Below are 21,130 nucleotides of genomic sequence, written 5' to 3'. Positions count from 1 at the left end.
ATTTCACTTGAGGCCTGTTTGGAAGGTCTGAGACTTGTTTTTTTTCTGTTGAATTTGAACCTCTTTCTTGGGTAAATGAGTCTTTTTCCTGAACCACCATTTTCTTATCTGTAAAGGCAAATATTGCTCTGTTCTCACAGAGTTTTTACAGTTTTTACAGAGTTTTTCAATATTAAGAAGATTTGATACACTACAATATTCTATAAAAAATGAGAAACTTTCAAAACATAACTGAGCTTCGTATTTAAGTCTTACTTCACACCAGGCTTATGCTAAATCACAAAGAAAGAATAAAAAAATATATGGAGAGGCCAGGAGACTTGCCAGTTTATCATCTAACAAACACACTTCCTTCAAGTAAGTAGGCTTATGCCAAGAATGACTATTTGGCGCCTCTTTCTGATCCTAAGTAATACCAAGAAGGACTACAGTGCCTGACCCATTGCTCAGGTTTAACCTCTAAGCAATATTAACATGTCTGAATTACCGCTGATACATTCCTATGGTGACTTAAGATGCAAATTTGTTCTAGTAGCCTTTTACATTTTATGTAGAAAAATCAGTAGTCACTTTCCAAGTTTCAATGAGATGCTCAAGATTTCTGGTTAATTGCCAATTTGAGTCATAGATGTCATTTCCATTACATTGCAAATTTAAAAACAGACACTTACTGTTGGACTATTTAGGTCAGGAGGTGTAGACATGTCCCCAAACAAATCCATCCGGTCAACAGCCTTAAAAAAGTATTTGGATTAGATTCAAATGTGTCTACTCAAAAAGATTACTTTGTATATTGTCGTAATTGTTTCCTAAACTAAAATTTAGGAAAATAGCTGTCACAACTGGATTTTCATTTACCTAACACAGATTTGATATTGGACTACTTAGGTCAGGAAGTGTAGACAGGTACCCAAACAAATCCATCTGGTCCAAACTCTTTAAAAAGTATTTGGGTTAGATTCAGATGTATTCACAAAAAAGATTACTTTGTATATTGACATCAATGTTATACTAATGTTTAGGGAAATAGTTGTTGCAATTGGATTTTCATACAGATTCTGTATTTGCAACATCTATAGGAAGTAAAACCCATGTTCAGACAAGTCAGAATCATAAAAAGTCGCATACATACCAATTTCAGTTTGTTAGCTTGGTCATCAAGAGTCATTAGGGCCTCGCTTCCATTCTGAAAAGATGGCAAACATTTAAGGATTTAGTTGGCGAGTTTTAATTTCCTTGTGTATTGGCTTGCTAAGCAGTTATAATTCTGGCACGGATCATTCAACTCTACATCTTCTATGACCAAAAGGGCCACGAACACACAACAATAAGCCAGAAGGGGAGCATACTGGGAGGTAGCAAACAGAGGCTTATACGCATCATCACGCACAAGGCACAAGAAGAGAAGATGCACTTTTACCTCTACTGCATTGTTGGCTTCTTCCATCTAAAAAGAAAGATACACATTTAGTGATCGTAATGATTACAGTAAAAGGGAGTTAAAAAAAAGAACAAATATACCTAGGGCTTTGCAGGCATAAGCAAGAGAGACCCTTACATGTTACCTTTGCCTTATATTCCTCTCCCCATTTCACATTAATACTGGACTTGAGTAGAGCTACTGGACTTAAACTTGATAGTCCTATATAGTCTTCGGAATCAATGTGAAGCTTGTAGGGAGAAAAGACAGGAGTCAGGACCTGGAAATCAGACTGCCTAACAGTAACATTACCATTTTGGAAAGAACAGACAATACATTTCTCTACGTTCTGTACTTGGAGATCCACATAGAAATCAACTCTCCAGACAGGCTACATGTTTACATAATGTTCATGCTATGCCTGCGAAACCCTAGGTATATTTGTTCTTTTATTTAACTGCCTATTACTGTGGTCCCGAATACTGTCTTGAGCTTAATAGAACTTGTATTGGGCGGTACTTGCCTTTTTCTTTTCTTCTTCCTTTTTCTTTACATTATAGATAACTTGAAAAAGGTCTTTAAGATCAATGACTAATGGCTCAGCCTGAAGCAAGAGAAAGCATCTTTATCAGTATTTTTATCTTATTGTTTTCTCCCCTTTGTCTCGCATCAGTTCTGATTTAGAACTGTTTCATCCTTTCTCTTAAAGCTCCTTAATCCCCTCTCCTGTTTTATGGGGAAGCACCACCCCGCCCCCCGAAACAGAAAAGACAGCAGGGTTAATAAGTACTTATACTAAACAAGAAGCACCATGATACTTTCCCAAGTCCCTTTGGCATTCCTAGGGATAATTCACTATTATTCTAAAATCATCATTGACCTGTGAGAAAGCCCCTTCTAATAAGTCTTGTGTCACACACTCCATGGGAATCAATGACATTTCAAAAAGATTCCTTAGACCAATACAGATAGTCATCCTTTGAATCATTGTTTATTCCTCCTCCTATCTCCAGTTGTTTCTAGAAAGCTCTCTAGCTGAGTGACCGACACGCCTATGCTCCAGGGAGGACAAGTCTCCCTCCAGGGACACCTCAAGGCTCAGCGCTTACCTGTTGCCCTGTTTTTATGGCAAAAAACTGATGCTGGCCTTCTGCTCCACACACGTAGCCAAAGGCCCGGTTGTCCGTCACATCACGGGCAATGAATGAAATCTTGTTTACCGGGTGTTCGTGCTCTATCACCTGAAAAAGGGATAGAAAAAAAGTTATTTGCCGGGAAAACTAGAATCTATTTGTAGGCTAGCGTGACTAAGCATCGGATACAGGAAAAGGCCAAAAGCATTGGAAGAAGAAGTGTTCTCTGGTGGAAGCTGAAGTTCATTTACCCTTGTCAGGAAGGGCAGCAGGAACAAAGAGTGGAAAACAGAAGTGGGGAGAGCGCTCCTGTTTGAAATATTGAAACTTGCATCGCTCTACCCTAAATAAGCGATGCTGCAGGGCAACGAGGGACCAGGACTGGGGGACCAAGGCGTTCCCAAGTGAAGATGGGACGGGACACAAACGATTCCAAGCAGGTGTCCTTTCCCAAAGCAAAGACACAATCAAGTGACCGCATAAGGAAGGGAATGGAGTTTCACAGGGTCCCTTTGACAATAGCTCGGAGTGGCCAGAGCACAATTACCTAGGTATTATTGGACCAATTATCCCCAGTGCATTCTGGAAGTTACCAAATGCTCTTCTAAAGTACTTCTTACCCTCACTTAGATATCAGCGTCATTATCCAGGAGTTACCTGGGGCAAGGGTTAGTAGAGCCCTCCCTTCAATTCCCCTGCCCCCTCTCTTGGTCCTTTCAAGCAATTAGCAGGGCTCAACTCTTCAGGGGTATCTGTAGGTGTTCAGAATGCGTCTTGGCTTTTGTTCCCAAATGCCTGAGGCCACTGCAAAATTGATAATGGGAATCTTAGGAGGGTTGGGAGTGAGGGCGACTTTGTGAGGAAAACCTGCCTACCATCCTCTTGATGAGCTTGGAAAGATAAGACTTGAGAGATGAGGGAGAATGGGGACAGCAGGTGAGTGAGCATGTGCAGGGTTCCAGGGCCCTAAGTTCAGCCACGGGATTTTGCATATTAGATAAAGAATACCCCAGGAAAGGGATGAATAGTAACTGGAGGTCTCCCCACAGTACCTTGATACAACTGAGTATTTCACAGCAATGAAAAGGAACTACAGACACTGTAAGTGGATGAATCTGGAGTACAGGAAAAGAGAAAGTCCCAGAAGACTTGAGATATGATAGCTTTCCGATAAGGCTCAGTACGCAAATGAACAAGACTGTTCATATGTTGGAAGAACAACAGCGATCACAAAAAATGATCAAAGTTACAACTGTGGGGTGAGGAGGAAAGAAAAAAAGAAAAGAAAACAAAGTGGTAGCTGTGTGATAGGTAATATTCTCGCCTTAGGTTAGCCAGTAAGTTCACATGTGATCAGTACAGGGTGTGGCAAAAGCAGGTTTATAGTTGTGAATACTCGTATTATTATTTATTATTAATACAATACAACTATAAACCTACTTTTCCCCACCCCTATATATTAAAATGAGACCCATGCATAGACCTACAATAGCATCATAAACCAGAGGTTAGAATTAATCTAGTTCTTGTACCTGGGGTCCAAAAGAATACCCAAATGATATTTATAGCTTACCTGTGTTTATAGACTTGACACATATATTAGAGGAAATAAATGTCAAAATAAAGTATCTTGACTCCTCACCTCCTACCCTTTTTTCCGCTTTCACTTCTGGAGAAGTAATATACACTATTTTTTTTTTCCCTGCAGAATTTTGAAATGGAAAACAGGGGAGCTAACATGTAGTTGCATATTGCTTGTTAAATTCAGATGGTCAGAAAGGTGTCACGAACGTGAATCCTTACCCCAGTTTTCTCATCAATTATTTTTATCCCGGACAGGGAAATGTTGACCCAGATCCTTTGCTTGTGTTGTCCCTGAGACCGACCAGCTGCCGCCATACCCTGGGGAGGTGGAAAACAAGGAAAACATCGTTGAAAGTATCCCACAATGCTTCTGACGCTAACAATTTAAGAGACAGCATTGTTTCAGCTTCCTTTACCGTCTGTGAAAGGCTGAGGCCCCCTTCGTAGGAGACCAGGAAGGCATAGAAGACACTGAGCCAGGACATCACTGGTTAGCTCTGTGAACTTGGACAAGTCATTTTAATTCTCTTGGCCTCAGAACATCACTGGTAAAGATAAGCAGACTAGACTAGAAGATCTTCAAAATGTCCCTTCTAGGCCTTGTCTTATTTAATAAGTACTATTTAATTCGCTTCCCATAGTGCCAGCACTGGAATTTAGAAATTCAGGAATCCAGAGGGCTAACACTGAAGAACACGTTTCCAAGGAGAGCCCTGAAATATGATCTGCCCAAAGGGAAAGGCACGTAGGGTCCTGCTATACTAGAGCAACACTCAGAATATGCAAATTCATGGCTACTCATAAAATGATGTCCCATTGGATCAATTATGTGATTAGAAAAGCTTTACTTTCAAAGCACTGACATATAGGTAACTACACAGTTCGAATATAACCCCCTCTGTTGGAGACAGAGACCAGGCCTGCTCTCTGCCCTTTACCTTTAGTTTCATCATAGAATCTTGGCTCATCTTATCTCCTCTTGCATCTGGTACATCGTCAATGCCAATTAACTTGGCCTTGTATTTCACACCATCACCTTTGAATCTGGCCAAAAGATACTCATCTGTCTTTTCTGAGCCTGAGAAAAGAAAGAAATATAGGATAAAGTTTATAAGTTTATTTAAGTATCAGCCCAATGTATCACTAAATATGATCCAGAATCTCCAAACCGGAGTAGTATAAGTCGTGGCCATACTACAAGAGACTAAATGTATAGTATTATATCTGTATTCTCACTTCCGTTGAGTGAACTCATGCTCTGTAATACTGTGTATGATGTTGGATGGAGAGAAAATAAAATCTTAAAGGTGCAAAATGGGCTGAATTACGGGAAACTGGAAATATGTGAGGTAGGACTTGGGGATACTTATTAGAGTTTTAAAAATATCTTTTAAAAGAATATAAGGAGGATAATGCTTTAAAAATTATTTTTTTCTTTATTGATTTTTAGAGACAGAGGAAGAGATAGGGAGAGAGAACATCGATTGGCTGCCTCCTGCATGTCCTCCACTGGGAATTTGGTCCACAATGTGGGCATATCCCTGACCGGGAATTGAACTGGCAACCTGTTGGTGCATGGGCTGACACTCAACCACTGAGCCACACTGGTGGGGTGCTTTTGTATTTTAATAAAAGGAAAATAAGGTACCACACAATGCACTAACATTTTGAATGGTAAATTGGGCAGAAGGGGATTAAGGGTACATGTCTGAAAAGCATTTGATAATTATTGCATCTTTATAACTTCTTTTGCTTCTCTTTAAAGGCCTGTGCAGTCTCCTTCCCATCGCTAAGGTGTGGACGCGAAAGGTAAGCAAGTCACGGGACATCCTCAAACTACGACTGATGAAGGACTCTGGCACTTTCTAGCGGTACTTCAGATCAAGAAAGAGGGTCGAATAAAATAAAGATCTTGATTTTTAAAAACAGCGAAGTGGTAAATAGGTCACTGAAAGATAACCATGTGGTCACTGAGAGACAGCTGCAGTTATCAACTGAACAAGACGGTAGGAGAGTTTCCTGGCAGCACCCACGTTGGGGCAATCACGAGATTCAGAGACATGTCTTATATGTGGAGTGAACCAAACTGTAATCTCTTGTCTAGGACTTGACACTGGGCCAAGGTTGAAGCAAAGCCAGAGCCAGCTCTTACTTTACCCCAAGCTTCTCATTTCTTCCCAGGTCACTACCACTAGCTCCTCTCATTGGCCTCAAGAGGATTTCTCCATACCTTTCTTCTTTTCCTTCTTCGATGGTGCTTTTGGTGCAGCCTGTTGGTCAGGCTGACCATTAGTTGTACTTGTTTCTACTTCGTTAGACATGGCAAGAAGGCAGACAGCAGACTCCAGCACCAGCAGACACTTAGTGACACCAGGCGATCCCTGATGGAGAAGTCTCAAATGAACATAACCGACTAGACACCTGTAGGCAGAGTTTAGAGGCGTAATGAGATCATAGCACAGCAAACCCAGACTTTATGCCATAACAGGCCTACAACTGGTGATAAGTGAGTGTAGTTCTTCAGACTCATTTTGTTCTTTCTCCTCTATTAGACTGAACTGTGAAAGCAGGGGATTGGGAAGTGTTTCCTTTGTAGTTTCCAAAATGGAAAGAAAGTGTTCACCGGAAATTCTCTTTAATCAGTTGGTATCTGGTAACATTTAATGATTATTCAGCTAACTAGTTAGTGTTGGATCTTTGACATAAAAATCTAGTACAAAAGATAGACATCAAAATGTATCACCGAGAAAAAAAAGATTTCATATCAAAATAGAAATACATTGAATGCTGAGCTTGAGAGAAATGCAATTGGCATGGGAAATTGGGTATTATAAATTCTGGCTCTTCAAAAAAATTATTTAATTGTAAAGGCAGTGTCAAGAGTAGAGTTATAAATTTTATCTTATTCATATTTTTAAAAATGTTAGGATTCTGCACATGATTTCCAGGGCTGTCTAAGCACCTCTAAAAGACGTCCATTTTTGACATTAACACTTACAGGTATCAGGAAGAGAATGAAATTATGGGGTGTCTGTTGTACAGTTAATTCACTGAGTATAAATACTTTTATGCTATTATTTAGCGTTACTATCCTAACACAGTTGCGATATGTGTTCTCATAAAGCTCCCCATGTATCACAGTAGGTAAGACAGAAATTTGCAGTCATTGTAAGCACATGGAAGTGAATAATATTTCAAAAGGTTCTTTTACCTCCCAGGAGTCAGAGTTTCTATACTGCTCCTGAGAGAGCTAGAGACAGGTTAACTTCCTACATGGACTGAAGACCAAAGGCAAAGGACAGCTCCTCATAATTCTGTAATCCTGTTGGAATCACCCATGGGCTGGTGGTACACTCTCCCAACCCAAAAGGCCCTCTTAATTCTGTGCCAATAGCACCCATTTATTTGAGCTTTTAAATTCAAGGACCAAGTCTACCACATGAGAATATGTGATATTTGTTAGATAATTAAAGGACAAAAATGAATTTCAAATTTTTGCTCAATGAGCTTCAGTTGCACTTACTTGCTGCATGAATGTCAACCTGTTTTCCTGAAGGTCAGTACTGAATGTTCCCCCCATGAGTTTTTTTTTTTTTTGTTTTTGTTTTGCTTTTTTTGTCTCCTTATTGATTTTATTTTATTTTATTTATTTATTATTATTATTTTTTTTATCCTCACCCAAGGACATTTTTCCATTTTTTGTACAGACAGAGTGGGAGGGAGAGAGAGAGAGGGAAACATTGATGTGAAAGGGACACATCGAGTGGCTGCCACCCGCACGACCGACCAGGGCCGGGGACAAACTGCAACCGAGGTACATGCCCTTAGCGGGAACTGAACCCGGGTCTCTCCGGACCGCAGGCGGACGCTCTAACCGCTGAGCCAAACCGGCCAGGGCTCCTTATTGATTTTAGAGAGAGAAGAAGAGAGAGGGAGAGAGAGATAGAAATATCAATCAACGAAAAGAACATCAATTGGCCACCTCCTGCATGCCCCACACTGGGGTTCGGGCCCACTACCTGGGCATGTGCCCTGACCGGGAATCGAACCAGCAACCTCTTGGTGCATGGGTCGATGCTCAACCCCTGAGCCACACTAGCCGGACCCCCTCATGAGTTTTTAAATAATCCTTATAGTCTTAAAAACACATACATAGATAAATGCATAAATCTATGTATGGTTAATATTATCTGAATTATTTAATTTGGAGATTTACTAGTTAGTTTTGTTCAAAGATTCCTGACTAGTAGGGGGCCAGAGAGAAGTCTCTGCACATTGATGTCTTATTCAATAGATGACTCAAAAGGATTTTTTACTCAACACTTCTTTGGGGGCCAAGCACGATCAGCCTTTTACCTATATTAACTCTAAAAAATTTACAGTAACCCTGAATATTAGGATACAGTGTTTTTTCACTTTTCCTGAGGAAAGCCAAGCACAGAGGTTCTAACCTACACAAATGCAAATAGTAGAACCTAGGTCTAGCCCAGGCTGTTTGGCTCCAAGCCAGAGTTTCTCAAATGTGACACTGATGGATTTCATCTGAGAAATCAATGTGACACTGATGGATTACTAGTGACAGAGAGCATGCGCTATTATACACTTATAGTGGCCCCCAAAAGATATGTCCAGTTCTAACACCAGGGCCTTTCCACGGGGCCCTATTTGTGAAAAGGGTATTGGTAGTTGTAATTAAGGATCTTGATTTGGGATCATCCTAGATCTAGGGAGGACCCTAAATCCCATAACAGGTGTACTTATAAAAGAAAGGCAAAGAGAGAGTTGAGACATACAGACACACCAAGGAGAAGTTGATAGAAAAACAGAGGTGGAGATTGGAATGATGATCCTAAAAATAAGGAGTGCCAAGGATTGCCAATGTCCACCTGAAGCTAGGAGAGAGGCACATTATGGTTCTCCTTCAGAGCCTCCAGAACAAAAACCCTGCTGACATCTTGATTAGGGTTTCCTGGCCTCCAGGACTGTGAGAGAATACATTTCTGTGGTTTTATGCCTCCAGCTTTTGGTCATTCATTATGGCAGCCCCAGGAAACTAATCTAACACCTCTATTTTGTATGCTTTGATTGGTTTCAGTGGCTCCCATGATTTGTTTCCTGGCAATATATGTCTCCCAGTTATATCCATGCTCTTCCAATTTCAGGAAGCTGATAATCATTTTCTTAATTTCAGAGAATTTATTACAATTCAAGGGATATTACCCACTTTAGCTGCGTCACGAGGTAAGACTAAGTTCTGATCCAAGGAGATTGACATTGACATTCATCCTTCTGCATCCTTACCTTCTCCCCAGTGGGATATTTCAAATAAGGAAAACAGTTCTTGTGACCCTATTGTCCTCTTATTATCATCTCATGATCCTTTCATGAAGAAACATCTAAAATAGATGGTGCAGGGAGAAGGTAAATGCAATATTGCCTCCTCCCACAAGCACATCAGAATTACAACTAAACTACAGAATGACCATCATTTAGAACCACCTGAAATCAAGCTGAATGGAAGTCCTACAACTACAAAATTAAAGAAGAAGCCACATCAAGACTGCAATCAAAACTCAATTACAACTGAAGGGTGTAAAGTCCACACAAGAGGTGTACCTCGAGGGCCCAGCTGGGAGGCAAGGGAGGCTGTGCCACTGGATCCTACAGGACACCAACAACAATAGGCCACCTAGGAAGCCTAAGAGACATAGCAACTCAACCTAATACATAGAAACAAACACAGGGAGGCAGCCAAAATGAGATGACAAAGAAACATGTCCCAAATGTAAGAACAGAACAAAACTCCAGGAAAAAACTAAGTGAAATGGAGATAAGCAATCTAATAAATGCAGAGTTCAAACATTGCTTATAAGGATGCTGAATGAACTTAGTGAGAACTTCAACGCCCTGGCCGGTTTGGCTCAGCGGTTAGAGCATCGGCCTGCGGTCTGGAGAACTTCAAGGAACGTAGTGAGGACATCAAGAGCATAAAAAAGGACCAGTCAGAAATGAAAGAGACACTAACTGAAATAAAGAATAATTTACAGAGATTCAATAGTAGAGTAGGTAAAGCCAAGAAGCAAACCATCAATTCGAAATATAAGGAAGCTAAAAACACCCAATCAGAACAGCAAAAAGAAAAAAGAATCCAAAAAAATGAGGATAGTGTAAGGAGCCTCTGGGACAACTTTAAGCGTGCCAACATTTGCATCATGTGGGTGCCAGGAGGAAAAGAGAGAGAACAAAAAATTGAAAATCTATTTGAAACAATAATGATAGAAAACTTCCCTTACTTGGTGAAGGAAACAGACATACAAGTCCAGGAAGCACAGAGAGTCCCAAACAACATGAAACCCAAGGGGCTCACACCAAGACACATCATCATCAAAATGCAAAAAGGTTTAAGACATAGAGAGAATCTTAAAAGTAGCAAGAGAAAAGCAGTTAGTTACCTACAAGGGAGCTCTCATAAGACTGTCAGTTGATTTCTCAAAAGAAACTTTGCGGACCAGAAGAGAGTGGCAAGAAATATTCAGTGATGAAAACCAAGAACCTATAACCAAGATTACTCTATCCTGCAAAGCTGTCATTTAGAACTGATGGACATATAAAGAGTTTCTCAGACAAGAAAAAGCTAAAGGAGTTTATCACCACCAAACCAGTATTATTTGAAACACTGAAGGGTCTTCTTGAAGAAAAAGATAAAAAATATGAACAAACAAAATGACAATAAGTAGGTATCTATCAACAACTGAATCTACAATCAAAATGAACAAGCAGAACAGAAACATTCTCATAGATACAGAGAACATTTTGTTGGTTGCCAGATGGGAGGGGGTGGGGGGAATGGGTGAAAAAGGTGAAGGGATTAAGAAGTACAAATTCATTGCTAGACTGACAAACCTCAAAGGGAAGGGGGATGAGGGTAGGGTGGGAAGAAATAAACCAAATAACTTACATAACCAATGGACACAGACAACAGTGTGGGGAAAGGCAGGAGGGGGGGCAGGAGTGGGGAGGAGGGGGTCAATAGGGGAAAAGGAAGAACATCTGTAATACATTCAACAATAAAGATAAGTTAAAAAAATAAATCAAATGGATGGTGCCTTTTCATATTCCCTTCCCTTCAAATGACTGTTCCCCTCAATTCTAGTTTCATAAAGTCCACTTCAGCTGTTGATGGGTCTCCTGACCAAATCCAATTACTTTGCTTTTCACCATTTTGAGTTTATCTGACTGCATGTATCTGACATCTATACCTTTCTGTGAGTTTCTTTCCTCCTACTTTTTGCTCCCATGACAACCTTGAAACACTAGTCCATGGCTTGTGTTTGCTGAATTGGGATAATCTAAATTTCTTTTTAAATAATGAAGTTATTCTAAATTTTAGAATACTGTTGGATTCTTTCCTGCTTAGTCTTGTGTTGGCTCCTCTTTTATTTAGGACAAAGATAACAGACATTTTGGTTTTGTTTGTGAGACTCAAATATTTTGCTCCTCTTTATCTCCAATTCTCTTTCCTTTCACTCTTGTATACCAACCCCAAGTTCTTCATTTATTTTAGAGCACTTTTTGTTTTATGACTCCTTACCTTTTCACATTTTCTCTGCTCCCTTATCCCCCACAGCCTGCCCATCCAGTTACCTCTTTGTCCCTGAGGCCAAGAGATAAGACCTCTCCCTGACGCTGTCCCCTCCTCCCCTCCAGGTCCAGCTGAAAGGTAACTTGGGTGTAAGAGTTTGTTGACCGTCTCTGAACCCTGACATTGTACTTCTCTGCAGTATATTATTTCTGACAAGAAACAACTGAGCTCGTTTTATTGTCAAATTTTATTCTAAAGCGAGAATATTTTAAAGGGATTTGAGAGGTGCCACAGAGCACTTTGAGGGGCTTGGCGAAGGGAATAACACTGTATTGATCAGTCATGGAAGTGACATGAGACACAACAACCTCACAACTCGAGAATAGCTGTTGGGATGAGTGTTGGCCAATTGGGCCACGATGGAAGGGTTCTGGAGTGAGTGGTGCTGCTTTGCTTTTATGGCAAAAGCTTCTCTTTTCAGGCACTTAAGTACAATTTTCCATGACGCTGGCATTGTTTTAAAGGTACTCAGTGTCCTTTCATTTATTCTTTCACTGTTTGGGGGTGAGTCGTTACAAGGGTCAAGAGAAAAAGCTTTTTGTTTTTTAATATAAATTCCCTGGAGAAAAAGTATGTGCTTGTTGGGTTGCAATGCCTAAGTGTAAGTCTCCACTGTAGGCCATACAATCTAAAATGTACTGAGAGCCCTGGCAGGTTTGGCTCAGCGGTTAGAGCGTCAGCCCGCGGACCAGAGGGCCCCGAGTTTGGTTCCCGCTAGGGGCATGAACCTCGGTTGCAGTTTGTGTGGGTGGCAGCCAGTCAATGTGTCTCTCTCACACTGATGTTTCTCTGTCTCTCTTCCCTCTTCTCTCCTTCCCACTCTATCTGAAGATAAATGCAAAAAATATCCTTGGGTGAGGATAAAAAAAAAAAAATTAAATGTACTGAGAGTCCCTGAAGTGATCAGAAAGTAGACTTTGTCCATATGGGCCTTAAGGCTCAAAGACAACTCCTCTCTAAAATGTTAGAGATTTGTTGAAAGAGTTTAACAAAAGTGTACATCCAGTTAGACATATACCAGAGTGATAAACATTCACCTTTGCCCTAGGTTTAAAGAGCAAATGCCCCATCACAGACTTCCCAAATGTCCACGTTACCATTTGACATGTGTTGACAAGTCTTCTCCCAGACTTAAGTCCCTCCCTAGAGAATAATAAACTTAAGTCCAACATTCAAACCTGTAATCCTTGCAACAATGTTGCAGAATTGTCAACTGATTCATAAAACCTTTAGCAGGTTTTATCAAATTCTTTATAAAGAATTGATTTTGGATAAGGATTTGGCCCTGGAAAAGAGATCGTAGGGTCAAAAGATACCCTAATTATTTCTTTTTTTGTCCTCACCCGAGGACATTTTTGCATTTATCTTCAGATAGAGTGGGAGGGAGAGAGGGGGAAAGAGATACAGAGAAACATCGACGTGAGAGAGATACATTGAGTGGTTGCCATCCACATGACCCCAACTGGGGCAGGGACAAATGCAACCAAGGCACATGCCCTTAGCAGGAACTGAACTCAGGACTCTCTGGTCCGCAGGCCAACGCTCTAACTGCTGAGCCAAACTGGCCAGGGCCTAATTATTTCTTTTTATTTACCTTCCCAGCTAGGCCATAGCTAAAAATAAATTGTTTAGATTGTACTGAACTACTGGGTCTGTTTTAAAGCTCTGGAAAGGTAAAAGAGCTTGTATAGGGGGAACAAATGGGTATAAATCTAGGAAGTATATAGTCTTGTCATTCATTGGGTTTAGTCCCTGGGACCCTTCTAACAAAGAGTACAACATTAATCAGGAGACATACAGTGAGTGTTAACATAAGGTAGGGGGTCACAAATTAAAGCTCAAACATACACCTAGCTGGTTCTAGTTCCTAGGGACAGGCTGTTTCCTTCCTTAGAAGCTTGAGCAGAGAAAGAAGAAAATACACCTGGAACCAAACGAGGACCTAACATTATTGCACATTCTTGACTCCTTCTTAAGGCCTAAGGTAGAACAACAGTTGTAAAGGAAACTTGGCTAAGTCAATACAATTTGCTTCCATTTGAGCGAAGATATCTAACTTGGATTTTGGACTTCACAAACCTCCCTGAAAGAACGTGGAGACTTCCCATTTCCATGGCATGGAAATCAGATGACTAGGAGAGATTACGGGGCTTGAGCAGCTTTTCTGAGAAGCCTCTGAGAAATGTAAACCAGAAGACTGCGTGAGTCATCATAAGACAACTATGTCCTTTGCACTAAAAAACAACAAAACAAAAACCTGCTAAACTTTGTTTAGCCCTTGAAGTTATGCATGTAAGACATCTAATAGTTAGAATCCTGTAATGCTCAGTATCGGGACAAATTTGCATAGAAGCAAACTTGGCTGGCGCCTTTTTATTCTTGCTAATCTTTTCCATCAGTAGAAATATATTGGTTTCAACAATGATAAAAATTAATAATTCCAGGATTTTAATTCAATATCCTGACACCAGCTTGGTTCATTCTACTCAGTCTACGTCTTAACCTTCATTATGCAGAGCAGAAAAGAAATTGCTTGGTCAGGCTCAAAATGCTGGTAAAGGGAGTAACTTGAATGAAGGATTTATTTAATGGTGGACCCATCCCACAAAGGGTAGAGAATCTCTTTGTAATGCTAAGGGGAATGAGACAAACGCCAACCTACCCAGCAATGAAAACATTTAACCCGACAGCTCTATGAAATAGAATGTGTCTCTATTTATGAATGATGGAAGACTTAGTAACGCAAGAGCCATTGCTAGTAAGTCGCTGGGCTTGAAACTGAACATGATCTGTGTGCCTTTTTCTACTACATATGCTGCTACTCTTTTTTTTGCTACTCTTATTTTTGTTAAAGCTCCCTGATTTTAACCCATATTTTATTTAATTAAAAAAAATTTTTTTTTCTTTATTGATTTTAGAGAGAGAGGAAGTGTGAGGGAGAGAGAGATAGAAACATCGATGAGAGAGAACATCGATTGGCCGCCTCCTGCATGCCCCCCACTGGGGATCAGGCCCACAACCTGGGCATGTGTCCTGACCGGGAATCAAACTGGCGACCTCTTGGTGCCTGGGTGGATGCTCAACCACTGAGCTACGCTAGCTGGACTTAACCTGTATTTTATAAGCTGCTTTCAAAGTCATAATCCCATTGACTTTAAGATATCAGTAAAATTATCAGGAAGAGCCACAGAAATAGACACAGGGAAGGGAATTAAGGAGAGTCAAGAACAAAGCCACAGAAATATCTTTAACAAGAGTGTCCAGTACTTTGTACTGGTTAGAGAATGTGCTTCCTTGTCCTTTAGAATTTTATGCCTGTCTCAGCTGAGTTCCTACAGTAGGGCATGTGAAATATTAACCTCTCGGCAGATCTCAGGGTCCAGGAGGGCAGCAAACAGCCTTCGCCACTCTTTTCAAAGTAGCCTTTTGAGAACAGGGAAGGTTGCCAGGAAAGATGCAGGGAAGTTCGGCTGTTTCTGAAACTTGATGGAACCCCTTCCTCCCTTAACTGCGTAGATTCCTAAGCCTTTAGGAAGGCTTACTCCACTCCACAAGGGCCGGGTTGAGCAGACAGGAAGGTCTGCAGCCTGTGTAAGTGGGGAGGTGGGACGATGTACATGCACACTGCAAAACAAGCCTGTAGAAGGTTTCCCTGTAAATGCTGACACAGCAGTAGGGGCCTCAGTGGCAAACCATGCCTGAGTCAAGGAGGGATACACAAGTTAGGCATTCACAGAGAGCACGTGTCTTTGCTTTTAACCCTTGGAAGAGATGCTGCGGGACTCAGGGAGCATGTGAAGCCCTGGGCCAAGGAGCTTGCCCTATCTTTGGAACCCAATCAGACCTGAGTTATGAATCCCCTCTGTGGTTAATTGTGAGTTGAGGTGAGATGGTATAGCAACTGAGAGTTCAGGCCCGGGGATCTTAGATGCCTTCACTATCTTTTAGCTCTGTGGCTGAGACAACTTAACTAATATTTATTTCTTCACCTGTAAAATGGGAATATAGTTTGCAGAGTCGTTATAAAGAATCAATAAGAACTTAGGTAGAGACCTCAGTGCCTTGCATATAGAGAGTGCTCAGCCAATGGTAGCTGTGGTTGAACCAAAGCTAGGTTTCATAGATACTATGTAGTGTGTAGTCTTATGTTGCATCCAACATTGCTTTTCCACAGCAAGTGTTGAAACAGTTGCAGAACAACTGGGACCCATAAGTAAACAGCCAGTAAATAGAAATGTGGAGAGATGTAGTACTTTAATTAGGAAGGCCCAGACGAAAAAGTGAGAGGGTTTGCCAATGTTGGAGTCACCTCCTTTCAACTCTGGCCTCTGAGCCTATAGAAGGCAGGTCTGTTGGAAACAGGTCTCTGGGAACAAAATCTACTCTAAGTTACCCAGAGAAGTCTGTCCTAATGGCTCCTGAGTCAGATCTAAGCCTACAGTTGTTACTGCTGGCAGTTGAGAAGGCTGAACTCAGATCACGTGGAGAAAGTTTACTGGAGAGTTCTGAAAGTCAATGTCCCTGCCGCAGCCGAAGAAATGAAATTAGAATCTCTGGGGAAGAGATGCAGGCATCAATATATTTTAAAGATTCCCAGATGATTCTAATGTACTGACAAGTTTGAGGTCCAATGGTCTACTTCCATAACTCTTTGTCCCCTTAAAGATATAACAAGTGGGTTAGACTATTGAGCTGAAGAAACCTAGGGAATAATTTGGTCACACCCTTTCATTATGAAGATTAGGAAACTAGGGACAAGAAAGAATGTATAACTTTTCTAATTGTTACATAGCTGATTAGGGATAGAGTTGATACCAAGAAGAATCTCGAGCTTAACATGAGACTCTACTAAATTATTCCTAGAGATTATGAGTCAGTTTGTTTCACACTATATTTTAAGAAGGTTGTACAAAGCCCATTACCTAGAGACTGAACTTCCATTTAGTGGATATACCAAGCAAAGAACAGGAACATAGCTTAGCAGAATAGTTTGAAACGAAATTTCACAGATGTTTTCTGAACCAAAACAGAAAAAGGATTTTATGTGGTCTAATTATACATCATTGCTGGATTCTTTCTTGCCTAGGTTGCTGGAGTCCTACTTGGTCAAACTGGCTCATTAATGTTGATTTGGCTGCAGGGAAGAAAGGATTTGGCTAGCTTTGAGACACAACTTTCAGATCAAAGAATTCAAATTTATTTCAGTACATTCTCTACTATTCAGTGCCTGGCTTTTCAGGGTTTATTTATTTATTTATTTAGCATGATAGGAAGTTTGAGCTCTCATGTTGGCATACGTTCTTATTCTGAGTCATCATGACCTCTCCCAATTCCGTACTCACGTCCACCCATTTTGTTTCTAAAATAAGTTTTTTTTTTTTTTTTATTAAGAATCTCCCCTACTAGACCTAAAGAACAGTCATCATAATAAAGTGTAGGAGAGTTTAAGCTTTAAAAATGAGCTTAATGCAACCCAAATGAAAGTCTGTTTTCTAGACTGTGCAAGCCAACCAATGCACTAGAAATGTCTAAAAGTTGTTCACAGGTTGAACTGATGTATTACGTTTATGGTCAGCTTTATAATCGCATCACTCAGCTGTTTCCATACAACGACAATTGTGAACACTTAACTGTACCAGGGTTAGAAACAGTAGAGGGTGTAGATTCATGAGAGCTCGCTCCAGCCTCTTGGGAAAGTGGGGTACCAGATAATATGTGTGCATGAAGAACAAAGACATGCAGAGGGGGGTGAGTCTAGAACCCTTCCTTACACTTATTCAGACTCGAGGAAAGGAAGTGGTGTTGGAATACCCCTGAGGCCATTTGACCATGTAGAACTTGTGTGAAGATGAACACCTGAGGCTCGTGAGTGGATTAACTAGAAGTAGAGAATATATCCATCTCTACTTTAACACTCCGGCCAATCATTCATTCCCCCCCAGTTCTTGAGTATGACTTCTTCTAGCTTAGACTCAACACAACAGGAAACCTGAAATCCATCTTGAGCTTTTAAGTCACTTCAAAAAAAGGAAGAAGTGACATTGAAGTTTTGGTGGTTCAGAAATCACCTTTCCACCATTGCTTTACATTGTTGATGTTGGGTCATCTGAGCTGCGCACATGGCTCCGTCACGCTATGGCATGTGTGCTCTGTGTATCTCAAGTGAGCTGGGTAGGACAACAAAGGAGGCATAACTTGACATGGCAAAGGGGATGGGGTGGGGGTTTCTGGTATAGTGTTCAGTATGTTTCAACCCAGGTTCACCAGAGCTTTGCATTTGGGGGTTATTGGTCCTTGATTCTCCTAATAATATAGTATTTGTTTTCTTTTCTGCTGCTGTCTCTTTTTAATTGTCATGTGGGAAACAGACTGACACAGCAATGACTGCATCCTTGAACTGAAGGTCATAATATAAGTACGTGTTCATCAGCCAGTCCTCTTTCTAATAGACAGATGCTGAGTCAACTGTGGAAGGAACCATGCGTGATTCCCATGAATTCTGAGGCAAAACGATTGGGAGTCCACTGCTTTGGGAGAAAGGATAATACGGCTTTTGAATTGGCATCTATATGTATAATGAATAATGCAGAAAAGGTCGTCAGAAAGCTAAGACGTCAAGGTGAGAGAAAATAACCTTCAAGATACCACTGACTTCCAGGCCGAAATGCTGACCGCATCCACACCCTCTTTAACCATCCCCCTCACAGCTACGTATATTCACTCAAACTGACCTGCCAAGATCTCATTGTTTGCTCTTCTATCCTTTCTCAGTTGGGGTAGATAATTCTACCAAAACGAAATCCTCTACCTAGTTCTAAGCTAGTAGTGAAATACATCATACAAACGAGTCTAAGGAGTTTGTTTCTTGGAACCCACACCACCAAGTCGTGCTTTCTCGTTCCCAAATGAAACCATCCCGAATGCAGTCACCTTGGATGTGCCGTGTACCGAGCGTGTGGGCTTTGGGATGCAGTAGTTCATTCTCTGTGATTTCACCCATGATGCTCATGCACATAAACCGGTTAAACAAGCCCCACTTCCCTCAAGCGCCGTGACCAGCGACACCTTGAAGATCAATGTGGATGTTGGAAGAGTTTGAAAACCGTATCATTTAGAAGCATCTGCATTTGAAACAGTAAGCTCTAAACCCTCATAGAATTATTTTATGACATATCCACATCTGGGCACTTGGAAAGCGGGCAGGTAATCCTAACATTTTCTTCTTCCAGAAACCAGTGCAAGAAGCATGGCCTCATATTTGGTTTGTTCTTTAATTTGGCTGAATTCTATCCGATCCCAAGGTTGCTTCCCTTGCAGGCGGAGCTCCACATGGATATAATCCTCTAAGTCATTACTTGAGTGTTTCCGCACTCCTTTGCAACTCACATTTCAGATACATGCTGTGTTTCAAAGAGGAACCCAGCTGCCTTGTAACATCAGCACAGAGTAGTCACATTGAGGTTTCTATAGTAATTGGCTATAGACAGGTGGAACTTCTTTTTTGATACATTTCTGTATATAGATCCAAACAATGAAAAAAGTTTTGTAGAGTCTACGCAAGATTAGTTCAAATGATCTGATTCCAAAATACTGTCTCTGGGTTCTAGGAAGCCTTTGCAGTAGACAATGCACTTTGTTTTAGTATTTGATCTACCCTTGGAGTTGGCATTCACCTTCCATGAGAAACTTGCCATTGGCTCCCATTTCCACATCTGATATAATCCATTCTAGTTGGGCAAGATATCGGCCACCAAGGAGGCATTTAAGCTTCATCTCCAAGGAGAATGGTGGCCCTCCCTACAACCCCCCATTAAGAATAGTGTTTTTGTTTAAACCATTAATGTTTACTAGTATCTTGTGTGCTTGATATAGTAATGATCACTTTAAGGGCGATTCTTCATGATTTAGCTGATTTCCCTTAGAGAAGACTTGGTTGCTCTCAAATAAGACAAAAGTAAAAGGAGTCATTTAAAAATACAAAGGGATATTCTAGTTATTTGTTGAATTTCATATTTGCAGAGAACCAACAACCTGATAACCAGCACTCTCCCCTCCTGAGACCAGTGTTCTGGCATGCTGAAGGTTAAGAAGTTTCCAAAACTCTATCTAAAAGGCCAGGGGAACTCGTCTAGAAGAAACAAGAATACAGGCTTATTTGCTTACTTCTTGGTTTCTGGCCAAAATAGATAGGTTCACAGATAAGAAATCTCTAGGCAACTTGAGGTTCTGGTATAGAAGGGAGAAAGGTGAATCTGCCAACTTGTTTTCCTGCTTCTTCAGGTGATGTATTAACACCACTCGAGTCTTAAAAATTTAGGATACAGGATCCAAAAATGATCATGGCATCACTAGCCTACCTGCTTGGAAGTTGTACACACAGTCACCCAGATGCCTTTAAGTTGCTGCAGAGTGAGTTCGGGCTGGGCAAGGTGGCAGAAACGCACGCACCTTGAGCTATGTGCATTCTCCAGGTTCATAATGCTCATTATTCACTCACCTTTTGGGAAATGCTATTGGACCAAGTAAGTACGTGGGAACAAGTAATGCATTTTTAAACTGAGGAATGAAAAATTTCTCAAGAGCCGCACATTCACCCATGCTAAGTGAAACAGATTTGGGATTTTAACTGCTGCACAATTGAAACAACTACACTGAACAATAAAGTGTTCTGAGGTATTGAAATGTCTGTGTACAGTTCATTCATTGCAGAGAATGAGCACAGGCAGTTCCAATTACAACAAAACCCCTGCCACTTAATATCAGACTTTTGCTCATAGAGTGTGAGACAGGTTTTGTTGTATGACTACTATATATAATCCCAAGTTAATGCAACCAAAAGTATACCTGTTGGAATCCTGTAAGTCATTACCATTAATTGACCCTGCCTTCTACAAACATGTCTAGACATCGAATTTAGGAGTCACAAAGCACCATCGGTAAGTTTGGAAGAGTAATTCAGGGACCCTTGTATCCAGTAAAGCTTCCAGGGAAATGTCACTCTTATGTGATCCCAAATATTAAAACATTGTTACTAATCTACAGAAACTTTCAGGAAGTCAGTTTCTATACCCTCTTTGGCAGGTCATTTAAGGGACTTCTTTGAACAAAATTAAAGTGGATGGTGGTGGTTCAGAGAACTAAGGAAAGAATTCTTAGGAAATGAAGGTACAGCTCAGTGGTCATCTTTCTTGGTTGTAGATATCACCTTACTCTGTGTAGATGTCAACAAGTTTATTCTGGGATGTAAAGAAGGACTTCAAAGATTTTCTAACATATATATTCGACTGGATTGCTTTCTGAAGACATCTCTTCTAACTTTAAAATCTTTCCAGGGCTGGGGGAGGGGAAAAA

The 21,130-nt window shown here is 40.8% G+C and overlaps 1 protein-coding gene across 1 annotated transcript in view; it reads right to left on the bottom strand.

Moving 5' to 3' along the window:
* DAB2 (DAB adaptor protein 2) overlaps positions 1–21,130 on the bottom strand; it is a 51,903-nt gene that overhangs the window by 15,711 nt on the left and 15,062 nt on the right. Inside the window, exons 2-9 of the mRNA XM_036280751.1 lie at positions 6,368–6,558; positions 5,076–5,215; positions 4,357–4,455; positions 2,530–2,661; positions 1,944–2,024; positions 1,421–1,447; positions 1,133–1,186; positions 672–734 (exon numbers count right to left, since the gene is read on the bottom strand). Coding sequence (XP_036136644.1) covers positions 672–734; positions 1,133–1,186; positions 1,421–1,447; positions 1,944–2,024; positions 2,530–2,661; positions 4,357–4,455; positions 5,076–5,215; positions 6,368–6,458 — 687 coding nt within the window. The 5' untranslated portion in view covers positions 6,459–6,558. The remainder of the gene's footprint in view (positions 1–671; positions 735–1,132; positions 1,187–1,420; positions 1,448–1,943; positions 2,025–2,529; positions 2,662–4,356; positions 4,456–5,075; positions 5,216–6,367; positions 6,559–21,130) is intronic.

The sequence above is a fragment of the Molossus molossus genome, unplaced genomic scaffold (genome assembly GCF_014108415.1).
Source record: "Molossus molossus isolate mMolMol1 unplaced genomic scaffold, mMolMol1.p scaffold_m16_p_3, whole genome shotgun sequence".
In the NCBI taxonomy this organism is placed as follows: domain Eukaryota; kingdom Metazoa; phylum Chordata; class Mammalia; order Chiroptera; family Molossidae; genus Molossus; species Molossus molossus.
Note: the sequence above shows the minus strand (reverse complement) of the source record. Positions and strands in the feature narration are given on the sequence as shown.